Source organism: Lagopus muta, chromosome 1 (genome assembly GCF_023343835.1).
Source record: "Lagopus muta isolate bLagMut1 chromosome 1, bLagMut1 primary, whole genome shotgun sequence".
NCBI classification, from domain to species: domain Eukaryota; kingdom Metazoa; phylum Chordata; class Aves; order Galliformes; family Phasianidae; genus Lagopus; species Lagopus muta.
This window is the reverse complement of record NC_064433.1, coordinates 17,146,570-17,160,854: the sequence shown is the minus strand read 5'-3', so window position 1 is coordinate 17,160,854 and position 14,285 is coordinate 17,146,570. Positions and strand designations below refer to the sequence as shown.

Below are 14,285 nucleotides of genomic sequence, written 5' to 3'. Positions count from 1 at the left end.
TTCTTTTTTAGCTCATGTAAGACGAAAGTACTGGTCAGTGCATTCTAGTAAGGGAAACCTTTCAGTGAAATGAATATAGATATACACTATTGCCTTTGAACCTGAGATACGCTATAGATGAGGAACAGATTATTATAGAGTGTACATTCCCTTCAGCCAACTCACTGTCTAACAGATGCATTCCTAATGCTCTTAAAGTAGATACATCTTGTTGTAAGGAAGTTTTTGAAGGTGAAACGAAAGCATGGTGGTCCTCAGACATGTGTCTCATTATCAGTATTAGAAGGTCCTGCAATATATTCCTTCATGTAGAACAGAAGAAATTTAGGAGCAGTGATCAGCTGATGGATCTAGACATGGCTTTTATGTTTCGTTTGGAAAAATATCACCATTGTAGGTGTCACCAGATGGCATCATTGTACTCAGACTTCTGCGATTTTTTTCACTGAGTAAGTAAATGTTTAAATTTAGGAAGAATCTCATCTCTGAATATAATCTTAGGCATAATCTTAAGAAATTGAATGAGAAGGAATAATTTGCTTTCTGTTTTGACTTTCATTTCAGATGGTTCTTGAGGAAGAGCTGTTTTCAGAGCAACAAAAATCACCATTGGGCCCATATAACTGTTTTACAAGCTGAATTGCTTTTTTTTTTCCAAAGCCAGGACATCTTTACAAGTAGATAGAAAGCAAACAAATTTTATTGTGCATATATCCAGAGTTATTTCCACAATTCTTCTCCACAAGATAGCCAAAAAGAACAGTACCAGACTTCTGGAAAAGTATAATTTTCTTTTTTGAACACCAGGGTTATTCTGAAGAAATATTCTGCTCCTTTTTTTTTTTTTTTTTTTTTTTTTTTTTTCCCACAGAAGGGCAGCCATCATGCTCTAGTTTGAGATGATGCAACCTATTCAAAATCCCCTCAGAGTAGCAAATTCAGGGCCTGCTAATGGCCAAGTGCTGAGGACTACAGCTGAAAGCAGGATCATGAATTGGATTGTCAGTTTGCACTGCACTTCTTGCTTCCGGAAACCAGAAAAGGAGCCAAATCAGGCTGAACAACCTTGAAACAGATCACTTAGAACAGCTTGTGGTCACTGCAGTGCAGGTGCTGGCTGTACCTAACTGTACTGCAGGCTGCAACAAATCCTAAGTCAACACCAAACTGTTGCTCCCAAAAGGTGAAGCAGGAGATGAATCTGCCATTTGCTCTGTTCAGCTGTCTAAGAAGACTACTGTAAAAATCATGAAAATAGGAACTGGCCTTGCAGTGGAGCTATTTACACACATTTCTTTGGTTAAGCTGACAAGAGGGGCTTTCAGTTCATAATATTTGTTATGCCACAAGGAAGGAGATGTTTCTGAAGCAGAGAAAGCTCTAACCTCATGGGTACAACTAAAATAACAGATACCAAAACAGCTTTTCTCCACTCACTTTTTGTATTTAACATCTAGATATTCAGAAACTTTCTGGGCTGCAAGAAGCTGTATCACTACCCATGTTGATTGCTAGGAAGAGTCTCCTGTGCAACATGCACAAGATTTGGCTATTTGCTCTTTTTAGAAACTTCCTGCAGCCTTCCAGTCTTCTTAATATACATTCAGCATGCTAAATATAACCTGAAATTAAGCTGCTCAACCATTTCTCATAAGAACTAGTATGGTCTACTAAGAAATAATGTGTTTCGGAAAGGAGCTACCAAGAAGTAGCCAGTGCACTGGCAAATCACCTTGAAAAAGTGAAAAAGTATTTACAGTGATGATCTAAAATAAGGGAAAATTAGACTATTCCTTGGCTGCTTAGATTCCATGTCAGCTAAGATCTGCTATGAAGATTTTCTCTACTAGTGGCTTAGTCCAATAAAAAATTTGCTTTTTCACCAAAATGCTTATGTCTGGTCACACTGAGAAGCAATTTAACTCATTTGGATTTCAGCTCCCTGCAATTCTGGGCACATGCTAGGGAACTGAAACTGTACATCACAAATGAGTCTTAGTTGTGAATCCAGTTTTTCCCAAACTGGATATTAATGGGAGTATATAATATGTTGGAAGTTTCAGAGTATAACTATGCACAGGTAACATTTAGAAATGACTAGTTATTTCATCCAAAATGGTGGATGTTGTTGGCACTAGAAAGACAAGAAACAAGCATTCAACTTCCTGTTTCTGCTTTGCCTGTGGTTACAGTTTTACCTAATTCCCGCAAATGCTGGAAATGCCATCTTTACTGCCAAATATAAGAAATTAGTCACATGATTTTACAGATTCTGAGAGCTGTTTTTTGGACTTGAAGGTATTGGACTAGGTAATGATATTAACTTACTGAGGGCTAAGTCACACTTGACATCACTTCTGTACCAATGAGTTTCCAAAAGATCTGATCTCTCCAAAAATCCTAGCCTTGCCACCAGAATGCAGAAATGATGGGGATAACTTGGTTCTGCTTCTGTATAATTATCTGTCTGTATAGAACCTTTTTTTGAGAAAGTTATGAATGTATTTAGCATCATGAATAACAATCCCAGAATTATGCTCCCTAACTTAAACTGAGGCAGCAGTACACAGGGCAACTGCAAATTTTCTTTTCTATTTTAAATAAAGTCTTGATGACAAGGACCTTCCTTTCAGAATGTCAGCGGTCTTTCATATGTATTCCTTCTCTTGCTTTTTCACTACATGTTAAGACAGCAGATATTACTGTATGCATCTGGAATTACAGTTTTCTGTTTATAGATCAGCTGAATTAGAGAAACTGTGATTTCTACAGTGTGAATAATGCTCTTAAATGCTATACATAACCTCTGTCCTTTGAGGTTTCTCTTGACTGGTTGGATGGTTAGATGATTAATTGTTTAATCTGGAGAGACCTAGCCTAAACTTCCACACGTTCACTTCTGTCTTCAGGCCTTTAAATATAGTTTTCTTTGTTGTTGTGGTTGTTTCCAGCTACAAGGTTCGTTGTTCTTAGACAAAGCTTTCCACTCTTGGCACATTTATTCCTGATGTTCCCTGTTTCTTCATGCAGTGAGAAGTACCTGGAACATACAAAGATGCAGCCTACAGTTTCTGCATTTCTTCTAGAAGAGTAGGTGGACTCACTTTCAGGGTAATTTAAAATCTGAACATAATAGACAGTAAGGTACCTGGGCTAAATTCATTACAGTTATTACAGTAAAAGCAATCACAGGAATGCTTGGAGTTATAAGTGCTATTGAGTATTTATATTGCACATTCTCCTATGATTGTAGCACATTGAGTGAGAATAAGACAACAAGGAGCTTGGGTGGCACTACAATTATTTGTGATTATTCTCATTTTTGTGGATGTTTGGTTACCTATGCAAAGAAAGATCATTATTATTCACTCAGCCAGAATATCTACTTTTCCAGAGCTCACCATCCTTTGATTTGCTTTGAATGGCTTTAATATTCCATTACCAGTGTCGTGCAAGTGTTATCTGTGCTCGCTGAAGAACTGTCATTTTTATCAAATGCATGTATACTTCTCTTTAAGACTCCACATACTTTTTTATTGTTTGGTAGCAGCATATCAATTAGACTAATATGTATTAAAGATGTTGTCTGTGTTGCATTTCTGCTCTGAAGTCAGATTAAACACATTAGCATGGAAGTGACTGTCAGGAGGGACAGAATTTGCACACATTTATTTTCATCAGTCTACGTGGACATGTTCTGCATATAGAAGAGTAAATGTCTTCTCACATAACAGCATAAATGTATTTACCCTAATATTTGTATTACTCATTGTGTTGGGAAGGCCCCCTTTACTGAGGCTCTGTAAGTTATGTGCAGTTCTTTTGTATTTTAACAAGTGGCTCAGTTTGCTACAGCAAATCTTTCAGCAGTACCTTCACGACTCAGCAAGTCATTCCAGATGACAGCTGATGTCAGAATTTCCTGCCACTAAAATCTCTACCTTGCAAGGCTGACATGTAGTTTTGCCTGTACTAAACTCTCTTCTTGGCTGTACAGGAATATCCATATAGGATTCTTCCTATGCAATGATGGAAGGCAGAAGCACTTGCTGATTGTTACTTAGCCCACTGAGGCAGTGGTTAGATTACCTTGATAATTTAAATTGATCTATGCAAATGATTACATTGTTTCTTTGATTACATACTCCTCAGATAGATAGCTGTGAAGATTGAACTCCTAAAATTTTATGTAGTTGTTCTGAAAGATCTTTACAGAAATTTTGTACTTTTTTTCCCTTTTATTACATTTTTGACACATTTTTGCTTTTTTGTGTATATAGGAGGGTTGCTCTGAAAGTAATGCCTCTTGTTTTATTATGCTGGTCCACTACATCAGAGGCTGATGTTGGTGGTATAGCAGTATAAGTTGAACCTTCTTCCCAATACATCATTATGTTTTGTTGCCATGTGACAGATGGCAGCAGAGGGGCAGTCTGAGAAAATGGCATCTGACATGGAAGTGTATATGATGCAAAGATGTGTCACTGAATTCCTCTATGTGGAAAAACTCGCACCCACTGACATACATCTAACTCAACATTTTTAGAGACCAAACAGTGGAATGTTTCAGCAATGTGAAAAACAAGCTGTGTATCAGGCAGCCATGCAGATTTTTACATGCAAGATATGAAGGCTCTTGCTCCTCGCAGATAAAAATGCACAGCTAATGATGTTGATTCTGTTGAAAAAGATCATTGTGTAGCTGAGAATTTGCTCTATCAAATAGTTTTATTGTGCTCTTTATATCTACTGTAGATTCCATGGAAATAAAGAAAAGATACTACTTTCAGAGTGACCTACATATATTAATATCCTCTCTTAATTATTATACTTTAGCTGTGTTTTACATGTTATTTGTTAATATTTTCAGAAAAGTTGCTTCCTGATATAAACTGATCAGCTGTACTAATAAAATTTATTTGTTTATTTATTTCACAGAATCCATGCACTACATCAGGGTGCTTAACATCACTTTCACTAGCCTGATGTTGGCAACTTCACACCTAGGAAACTGCGGTCATGGTCTCTCCAAGCCATCTATGCAGGACATTATAAGGCATTTCATGCTTTGTGACTATAGATTCATCCTAAGAGTCTTCCAGTGTCTTGCCTGAACTCTGAAAAAATATATCTAACATCAATTTACCACATAAAATCAGTAATTTGACTTAGGAATTAAGCAGCTTCAAGCCAACATTACTATCAGTCTCAACAGCAGAACAAAACAATTTTTCCCCTTTTTGTACATGCTCTAAAGTTTTTCATTCCTGAGGCCATACTGGGTCTGCTGGAATGACAAATGATGAATTGAAACGCCTGATTTTCAGTTTTCCATTTTTTAAAAGTAATACTTTATTGCATGTTTTCTACCTTTAGATATTCACACGTCTTCCACACCTTCACTGACTTGTGAGTTTAATTTATTGATACTAACAAATCATGCAGCCACTGTTGATATTTCATTCAGATTATGAAGAAATTCAGGAACTTGTGTTGATTCTGCCATAGAATGGCTCCACATTAGTCACTGTCTATTTTGACTTACTGCAATTTACTTTCACTTTTCTCACATTTCTTAGCTTATTTTTAATTTGTGACAGAATTATTCTTTATACGTTACCCACGGCTTTCAAATTTTAATGAGATTTATATCCCAAAATAAGACAACTATATTATATAATATTTTAACTAAGTATAATTAGTTAAATTATCATACCTATATTATAAGAAATATTTCTTTTCTTATTTCCTCATTTCATTTTTTAATCCTTTTGGCTCCCCTGCACTTATTAAATGTTAAGAATTTAGCTACTTTGAAATGAAAAATCTTTAATCTTCTCTGGCCTTACTTTCAGTTTCTTTCTTGGCCTCTTTTCTTTATTCATGCCCCAACTAGATTTCAGCTGTAGAATATTGTTTCCTGTCCATCTTTATTTGCCTAAACCCAATCTAATATCCTCTGCTTCAGTGTGCCGGTGTACTAAGGCATTAGGAAAAATGCAGAAGAAAGTATCATAATTTCTTTGTTATAACTTCTGTATCTGTGTAAAGTAAAAAAATGTATATATATAACAAGACTTCTTTCTCTCAAAGGCATAAAGCACACACTGACCAGAAACTAGAAGTTCAGAAGCAAATTTACTTCAGGGAGGGCTATGCCATATTTTGTTACCTGAGAACCTAGCAATATTAAAAAAAGTTACAGTTAGGACATGGCATCAACCAAGAAGAAACGGAACTGGCTTGATATTTCTCACTCTCTGTTTACAAAGAGTATGACAAATTAATAAAAAGAGCATAATTTATAAAACTTGCATAAAATAAAAACAAGAATATGCTGTTTTTGAATTAAGTATATGTACCATGTTCTCTAGGCCTTTATAATGATGTTGTACGAAGGGACATAGTTTACTGGGGAAATACTGCTGGAAGGTGGATGGTTGGACTGGATGACCTTGGAGGTCTTTTCCAACCTTGGTATTTAATGATTCTGTGATTCTATAATAATTTTCACCACAAATTCTGTAATAATTTTAACACAAAGGTGACATATGACTTTCATCTGCATACTCCTCCGAGGGATATCAACCAATTCTAGCCACAATCATAGTACTGTTGTTGGGATATCAGGAAAGGTTTTCAGCAAGAGAGAGAACAGTAGCTGCAAATCATTTCTACCCTTACTCATTTATTTATTTATTTATTTTAAAGTTCAGTGTTGTGCTTTTCTTTTTACACTAGTTCAATGACTCAAATAGTCATTACTGTGATTTGCCTTTCAAACTGTCAATTTACTAGCTTGTAGTTCAGTTGCTCCTCATAACCATATAGGTCATTCAGTGATAGTGTTGAATATTTTCTTCTGGAAACTCCGAATAGTACTCACAATTGTGATGAATGTCACTTCTCTTAATCTCTAAACTGGTGAGCTAAATTCAGTTTTAACCCTCGCTATTCCAGAACTATTTCATAGAACAAACAACTAATGGTAGAAACTCTATTATCTACCACAGAGTAAGCCATTCCCACTTGCAGAAAAAATGTCTCTATCATTATCTTGCATCAGGCGAGGTTCAGGTTGGATATTGGGAAAAACTGTTTCTCTGAAAGAGTGGTCAGTCACTGGAACAGGCTGCCTGGGGAGGTGGTGGAGTCTCTGCCCCTCCCTGGAGGTGTTCAAGTAATGTGTAAATGTTGTACTACGGAACATAGTATAGCTATACCACCATATTGGTGGTAGGAGGACAGTTGGACTAGATGATCTCAGAGGTCTTTTCCAACCTTAATGATTCTATGATTCTATGAATATGCCATAGTACAGTGCCTGAGTTAAGTATTTATGCAACAGTATGTGAATATAGTTTCTATAAACAAGTGAATGACTGAGGATATTACATGTATAAAACCTGAGCTACTGCAAAGAACTGATTTGGGGAGAGATAAAATAAAATAAAATCATAATCAGCACTTTAGAAAACAATGTGTCACATTGATTGCTATAGCATATTAATATCTGCTCCATTTGATATCTCAGATTTTAAATATCTAAACAGTTAAACATTAACAGCACTAGTTACATCTGACCTCACCTTGGCAAACATAAGCTATAAAGAAGCTTTTTCAAAAACCGTTTACAGTTTTACTTCATTTCAAGAGGCTGTTGTTATCTATTATGTCATTTTCTGTATTCTTCTGGTCTGTTTCAAGCATATTTTGAAAAGTTACTTGTGACCAAGCTGAGTAATGAAGGCTATTAAGACATTCTCCTCCGTGTTTCAAATGCAGCATTGGAAGAGGCACATAACATAGTTTCAGAAATGCTTTTTTTATGGAACTTTTTTTTTTTTTTCTTTAAATTAGAAGCTCACAATAAACTGAAAACATATTGTTCCTGAGAGACAAACATTTCACCACTGCTCTTAAGCTCGTAATTCACATCAACAAAGACAGACTGTATATTTTGTTTGTTTGAAATACTTTATAGAGGAGGTGGGAATATAAAAACATTCTAAGTGTCCTGATGTGTCTGTTGCACACTGAATAATCTAACTGATCTCTGATAAATAATCCCAACATTTTTATCTCTTATATTTTTGTCCAGAGTAGACCATGTAAACAGTGTGCATCTTTTGTTCAGTGTTTGAGGTACTCAGAATACAGACATAACATTGCATGTTCAGAACTGATTGGAAACTATGAATTTAAAGATTATAGATGTCCATTCTTAGATCCTCTAGTGGGATCTGGTTTCCAGAGGACAAATGACCTTAATCTGATCTAAAACTGAGCACACCAGAATGAATGTACACAGGACATGAAAAGGGAAGGGTGAAGCTTCAGTTTCAGTATATGATTCATGTCCCTGATTTCACATTCCATTGCTAAGTCTTACCATGCTCATGTCACGCTTACGGAACGGAAGTCTCACTTATAAAAGGATTTTCTTTATTTTTCATAATTTAACTGAACCAACACAAAACTGAATACTGTAAAGCAACAAAAATGATGTAACATCTTTAATTGTACTGTGTTAACTAAATAAGGCTACTACACTCCCTTTTAAATAAATCAAAACAGAGAGTTGGTAGAGTGAGGGATCTGGCTCTTGAGGTCTACATATACAGTAAATGTATTTACCATCACTTATTGCATGACATTTTAAACCTGACATTTGTCATTTATAGTGCAGTCAGTCCATAACACTTTTCAAGTGGCTGGGCTTTAATTGCTACCTTGACACTGGTCAAAATCCTAAGATTAAATAATAATTTTGTATATATTTATTTTATTTGAAGACAAAATCATCTATCTTTCATCTTTCCTTCAACTTCTGCATTAAATAAGCAGAGACCTATACTGAAACAGGCCTTCAAAAAAGTTCTTTAATCGACTTTTCATTTTTGAACCTTTCATCTATGGTAACTTGAACAATCTCTATATATTTTTCTTTAGTAGCATAGAACTAGCATAACATTAAAAGTTAATTGGAGTATTAGGTAGTATACTTGAAACCATAATACATTTGCCAGGAAGAAATTAAGCTCCCTTCTTGATTGTATCATACTATTACGAACCAAACTTACACATAAAAAGGGAATAAGTTTTTTTGTTGTTGTTTCTCTGTTTTTTCACATTTTCCCCCTCTTCTTTGCTGTCTTGGTTAAATTTTTGCTAACCAATAATACTAAAACAGTGGGCTTTCTAATAATGAGGTAAACACTGAAAGGAATAGGCTGCAAACAGACCCTTAGACTGTATTACATAAAAGTAGGGGGAAAGAAAGAGAAGAACAGAGAGGGAGAGCGAGAAAGAAAAAAAAACAAAACTTGCTATGAAGAGCAATGAGTAAAATATTTTACACTCTATTTTTATCAGTACATAAAGACAAAAAAATAAAAAAAATAAAAAAAAAGCCTTCTAACAGTGCAATGGTTGAATGCATTTATGTAATATAAACAACATTATTCTTTGCTTTTTCTACACAGTCCTCTCTCGTCATGCTTTACATCCAGAATGTCCCAATGGAAGAAAGCAAACGACACCAGTCACTTCAGAGACAACTGAAGTAATAAAACACAACTTAACTCTGAACCACTTGTCATGACTGTCAGAGTCATCACGTTAATTGTTAAATAGGATTTTCTACAAATATACAACATATAAAAACTGTTAAATATATAACTTTAGGCTTTTCAAAATACATTTAATGATCTCTTTCAAACAAGTGTTACTTTTGTTTTCTTTTTAATTTGCTTTCTGGTGCTAAATGGTGTATCAGATGAGACATAGGCCACAGATGACCAAACATGCTCTTTGCAAATACTGTATTATCCAACTTTAACTATCAAAAATGGAACTGTAGAAGAGGCATGTTTAACTGGTTAAAACTGAAAATGATTTTAGTACGAGAAAGTCAATCTAAGTACAGAGGAATAAAGGTGCCTTGTAGACAGTTTATGTTCTTTTTGTCCCAAGTTTTTCAAACATAGGTCATTTCCTTTCAGTGCTCCATTACGTTCTCTCAAATGTGTCATTTCAAGAGCTGGTCTCTGGGTTAGTTTTTACTGCAGCTTTCCATAAAGACTTCTGCTGGACAACATCTCAGCTTTGTGAAAGCTGGAATCATGTCTTTGTGGAGACCCCCTACGATTTAACAACATAACTCTGTTAACAGTAAGATTGTGTCCACTTTAAAATAGATTTTGCTCTTTGGTCTATTGTATATATTGAAAGTATAAGAAAATAAAAGCAATTCAGACAGTTTAGGGCACAAGAAGAGTTTCTCTTTTGCACCTCAGTGTCCTCCCATAGGCAAAACAGTCTTCTCTAAGGCTGATTGGGATGATACTCTTCATTGTAGCAGACTCTTCAGATTAAAACATGTAGGTAACAGCAAGTCCAGCAGTGGTGTATAACGCAGATGAAACATTAACCATGAACTTTTTTGTATTGCTAATGCCCAAGCATATCTCTTTTTTCTATATTCCTTAGTCCAGCGATCCTTAGTATGGTAGAACAAACTTTAGCTCATAATGTAGAGAAATTATGCTGTCTTTCATGAGATACAGATAAACAGACAGTTGAGTTGATGACATATAATGGATGATGGTCCACAGCAGTGAAACTTGACTAAGTTAAGTAGCTCACACAGAGCCTAAACCACTCCTACGAGGATTCTGTGTTGCTGTATTTGTCAGGAGACCTGTAAATCAATAAGAACAAATGAGTCAATGTCTTCATTTAAAATTTTGATTATCTTTGCTGTCCATTATTTTAAAATGCTCTGTTCTAAGTTTCTTCAAGGAGATAGTTAATTAATTAGAAGATATTTATTTTTTACAGCAAACATTTTCCCTGAGAAACAGCATATAATAAACCTTTGTTTACATTTATTATTAAAAAATCACGACTAGTATAGTTATTTCTAATAAATTCGTGAATGTAAATAATAATTTACAACAATTTCAATGCCTTCTACTTTTTAGCAAGCTCCATGCACTTTCTTTTTCATGAAAATAATACCCAGAATGTTCTTTTACCTGAATTGAATTATATGTAGCAATATCTAATACACATGGATATAAAGATGACCATTAATTTACACATGTAGAATACGATGGAAAATGAGTATGACAGTCATTTATTAACAGTGCAAGTATATTTATACTTGAGGCTTTTCTGCCTTCGAGTTTTCACTGAGCGCTAGAGTGCGCTTGTAGTTCTGTATGCTAATTTAATCAATACTGCCCTCTAGTGATGCTCTTAAAAGTGCAAATCAAATTTAAATAATGCTTATTAAAAGCTGATATAATCTGAAAATTGCTTTAGTTACACAGCAGAAGAAAAAAAAAAAAGAAAAAGGAAGAAATAAAGAAGAAAGAGAAAATTGGCAGAGGACTGCTAATTTAAAAGAAAAAAAGGAAAGGAAGCTGTTGAAAAAGAAGTGTTGGTTTGAAAGACAAACAACCAAAGCTTCCACTATAGAGGAAATAAAAGTACTGAACAACAACACAAACACAGATGAGAAGGTAATGATTGATTTGTACAACAAGATGCCAGCTAACAATGCTCACCCAAAGTATCAGTTTGGAAATGATTTCAAAATCACACAGACACTGTATGACACAAAACATTTTGAGGTGTATTAAGCAAGAATGGTTGTTACAAAATGCAGTTTGAATGTTCAAACATTGTCTTCTGCTACAGCATCATTCTGTCCCCAAAAAGGTAGAATTGTCTTTACTGATGGAAATTCCATGCATAACGCCAGAAAATACTGAACAGTGAATGTGAACAAGCAAAACAAATACGAAAATCCAATTCACTTAGTTCAAGCTGTTACATCAAATTTAGAATTTTTAACCTTATTCTCAGATAAAAGAAATACCTGCCTCCAATTTAGTGACAGCTTGAAACATAGGGATCTCTCTCTATATGTATCTACAAAGATAGATAGATAGGTAAACAAATAAATAAATGGATATTTTCCTTATAAGGCATTAAGTTTATGTCATAGATTTCTGCTTTTGTCCTCTCACCTTTTCCAGGAAAAAACACCCCAGAAATCTTGCACACAGCCTTTCGTTTTCGGACTAGTGATCAGATCTCCAAACCACATGGCCTCAGACAGGCTGAAGGCAAAAAACCTGGATGATTATTGTGGTATATTCCCCTTTTTAAATATACAATCAGCAAGATAAATAATTTTAAAGTTTTCTTTCTATTAGTTCTGTTCCCCCATTACGCTATTCCGTGGGGTTTTCACAGTATCCCAAATTTTTCCTCCTATTAAAAAAGAACACATCTTTTAAGGTAGTTTTACTTTTTAAGCAGCAAGACAGAAAGCAAAAGATTTATGCTCTATTATGTCTGAAAGTAAACTACTACTGTGTGAAGAACTAGGCTGACTTAGCTTCATCATTTCTGAATTAGGTTGAAATGGCCCAAAAGCTAAAAGCAACAGTGTGAACTGCTGATGGACTGCGTTCAGTGTTTTCATAGTGTGCTTCTTTACCATACTGGTCCCAGGATAGAGAGAATTCATTCAGACACATTTATTTGCAGTTACCTGCTGCTCTGTCAGCTCATGGATGACAAAGCAGCTTGCTACCACTCCTGCTATCCCTATCCCCACTTTGCACTTCCTTGCTGTGAGAATATGGTATCAACACCTTAAAAGAAAGAGAGAAGAAGAGAAAGAATTATGTATTTAAGAAACACTGAGGCAGGGCAGGAAGCAGAACTGAAATAAAATGACTACAAGAAGAGGAACAGATTAGAGAACAGGAAGTGAATTTACAACTTTGGACAATGGGAAAAGATGGAAGAAAAGAGGGAAAGAGAAAGGTGTACATTAGCAAGAGAATTTTAAACATAATTTATTAATGAAAGCATGATAAAGAAGAAAGACAGCTAATAGGAACAACAGATAAAAGGAAGAGAGTAGGTAGAAGAGAGCATTAAGAGACCACAGAAGAGAGATGGAATGTACAACTACCCTCCCATCTCCTGTTTTTTTTCCCTTTGATTTCTCATGACAGCTGTGTTAACCACTCCCCAGAAAAACAGACAGGTCAGGCAAGATGGAAAAGGGATCCCAAAATGACTTTAAAAAGGACTTATTTGCTATTTATACTAACAGTTCAAACCATGAGAAATATCGCATGTCTGAAATGCAAATCTAAAGAAAAATTGTGCTCTCAATGACTATTTGTTAATAATTTCTATAATATTAATTGGACTAATACAGATTGCAGTGCAAATTATAAATTAAATAACAATATACACAGAAACGTTGAAAGCTTTGGCACGATGTGTCAGCATAGTTTCTTCCTTTTTTTTTTTTTTTTTTTCCTTCTATTTAGGGAACTTGCAGCAACAGCAAATTAAAGAGAGCAACAGGATCAATTACCAAGTGCAAAGTTTTGGTTTTGTCCACCTCTATTAACTGAATCATGTTAGTTTCAGGCATCTTTGTACAATTCTCCTTGTTGCTGACTTCAGTGAAATTAGAAATTCTCCCCAGAGCTTCAGACAGTAGGTTCTGCCTCTTTCTGAAGGAGCCAGAGGTTCTGATGCCACCCACTGCACTGCAGTGGGGGCGAACCTTCCTTTGTGTCACTTTTTCTGCACAATGATCTTTGTTTTGTTTTGTTTTTCCTGAGTCGTTGCTGAGATCACCCTTGCTTCATGGTGCACTGGACAAACTGGCACTCAACATGCATGAACCAAGAGCTAGATTGTTAACATATCTCACATTCAACCCTCAAAACCCACCATGTGTTTTCTCAATAGAAATCTTTTTTCTCTCAGCTGGTAACTGCAAGGGAAAATGGGAAAGTTGCCCCTCCCATGTATTTCATCCTCTTCCTTCCACATACCCAAGAATTCAAAAGCAAGGGTTAAAAACTCCTTGCAGAAAAGCTACTGAAGTGCTTTCTCTCGACACAGAGGCTGAAGAGGTGTGCAGTGGCTTCTGGGCACTGATCCATCAAGGCACTGCAGTAAATGGCAAATGATGAGTGACTAAATGCATTTGTCAAGGGTATTCCACCATCACGGTAAGATTCCCAATGTGAACACTAAACTCTGAAATACCACACAGCTCCAACAATGTTATGCCATTTTTGGCATTGTGTCTTTGTATAGTGCACAATCTGAAATCAAGTTTTGAATTAAAGCATTTGAATTTCTGATCACAAACCAGAAAACTTAGCCACACTTACTGTAGCTGTCAAATATTTTCAGTCAGGACTGAGTTTCAAGAATGTGTGGCCTGACCTTTT

The 14,285-nt window shown here is 35.4% G+C and overlaps 1 protein-coding gene across 12 annotated transcripts in view; it reads right to left on the bottom strand.

The window, feature by feature from the left end:
* The window catches only part of TAFA5 (TAFA chemokine like family member 5), a 452,144-nt gene that overhangs the window by 25,313 nt on the left and 412,546 nt on the right, over positions 1-14,285 (bottom strand). For 3 of the 12 annotated variants that reach the window (XR_007375161.1, XM_048936242.1, XM_048936252.1), the window contains one exon: positions 930-10,702. The exons of 5 other annotated variants lie outside the window; for them this stretch is intronic. Coding sequence is in view for 1 of the 7 variants with exons in the window: in XM_048936252.1 (XP_048792209.1) it covers positions 10,694-10,702 (9 nt within the window). In the remaining 6 variants the exon portion in view is untranslated. Of the gene's footprint in view, positions 1-929; positions 10,703-11,890; positions 11,941-12,038; positions 12,132-14,285 lie in introns of those variants that run through there. 4 more of the 12 variants (XR_007375160.1, XR_007375169.1, XR_007375162.1 and 1 more) reach the window with 3 other exon arrangements.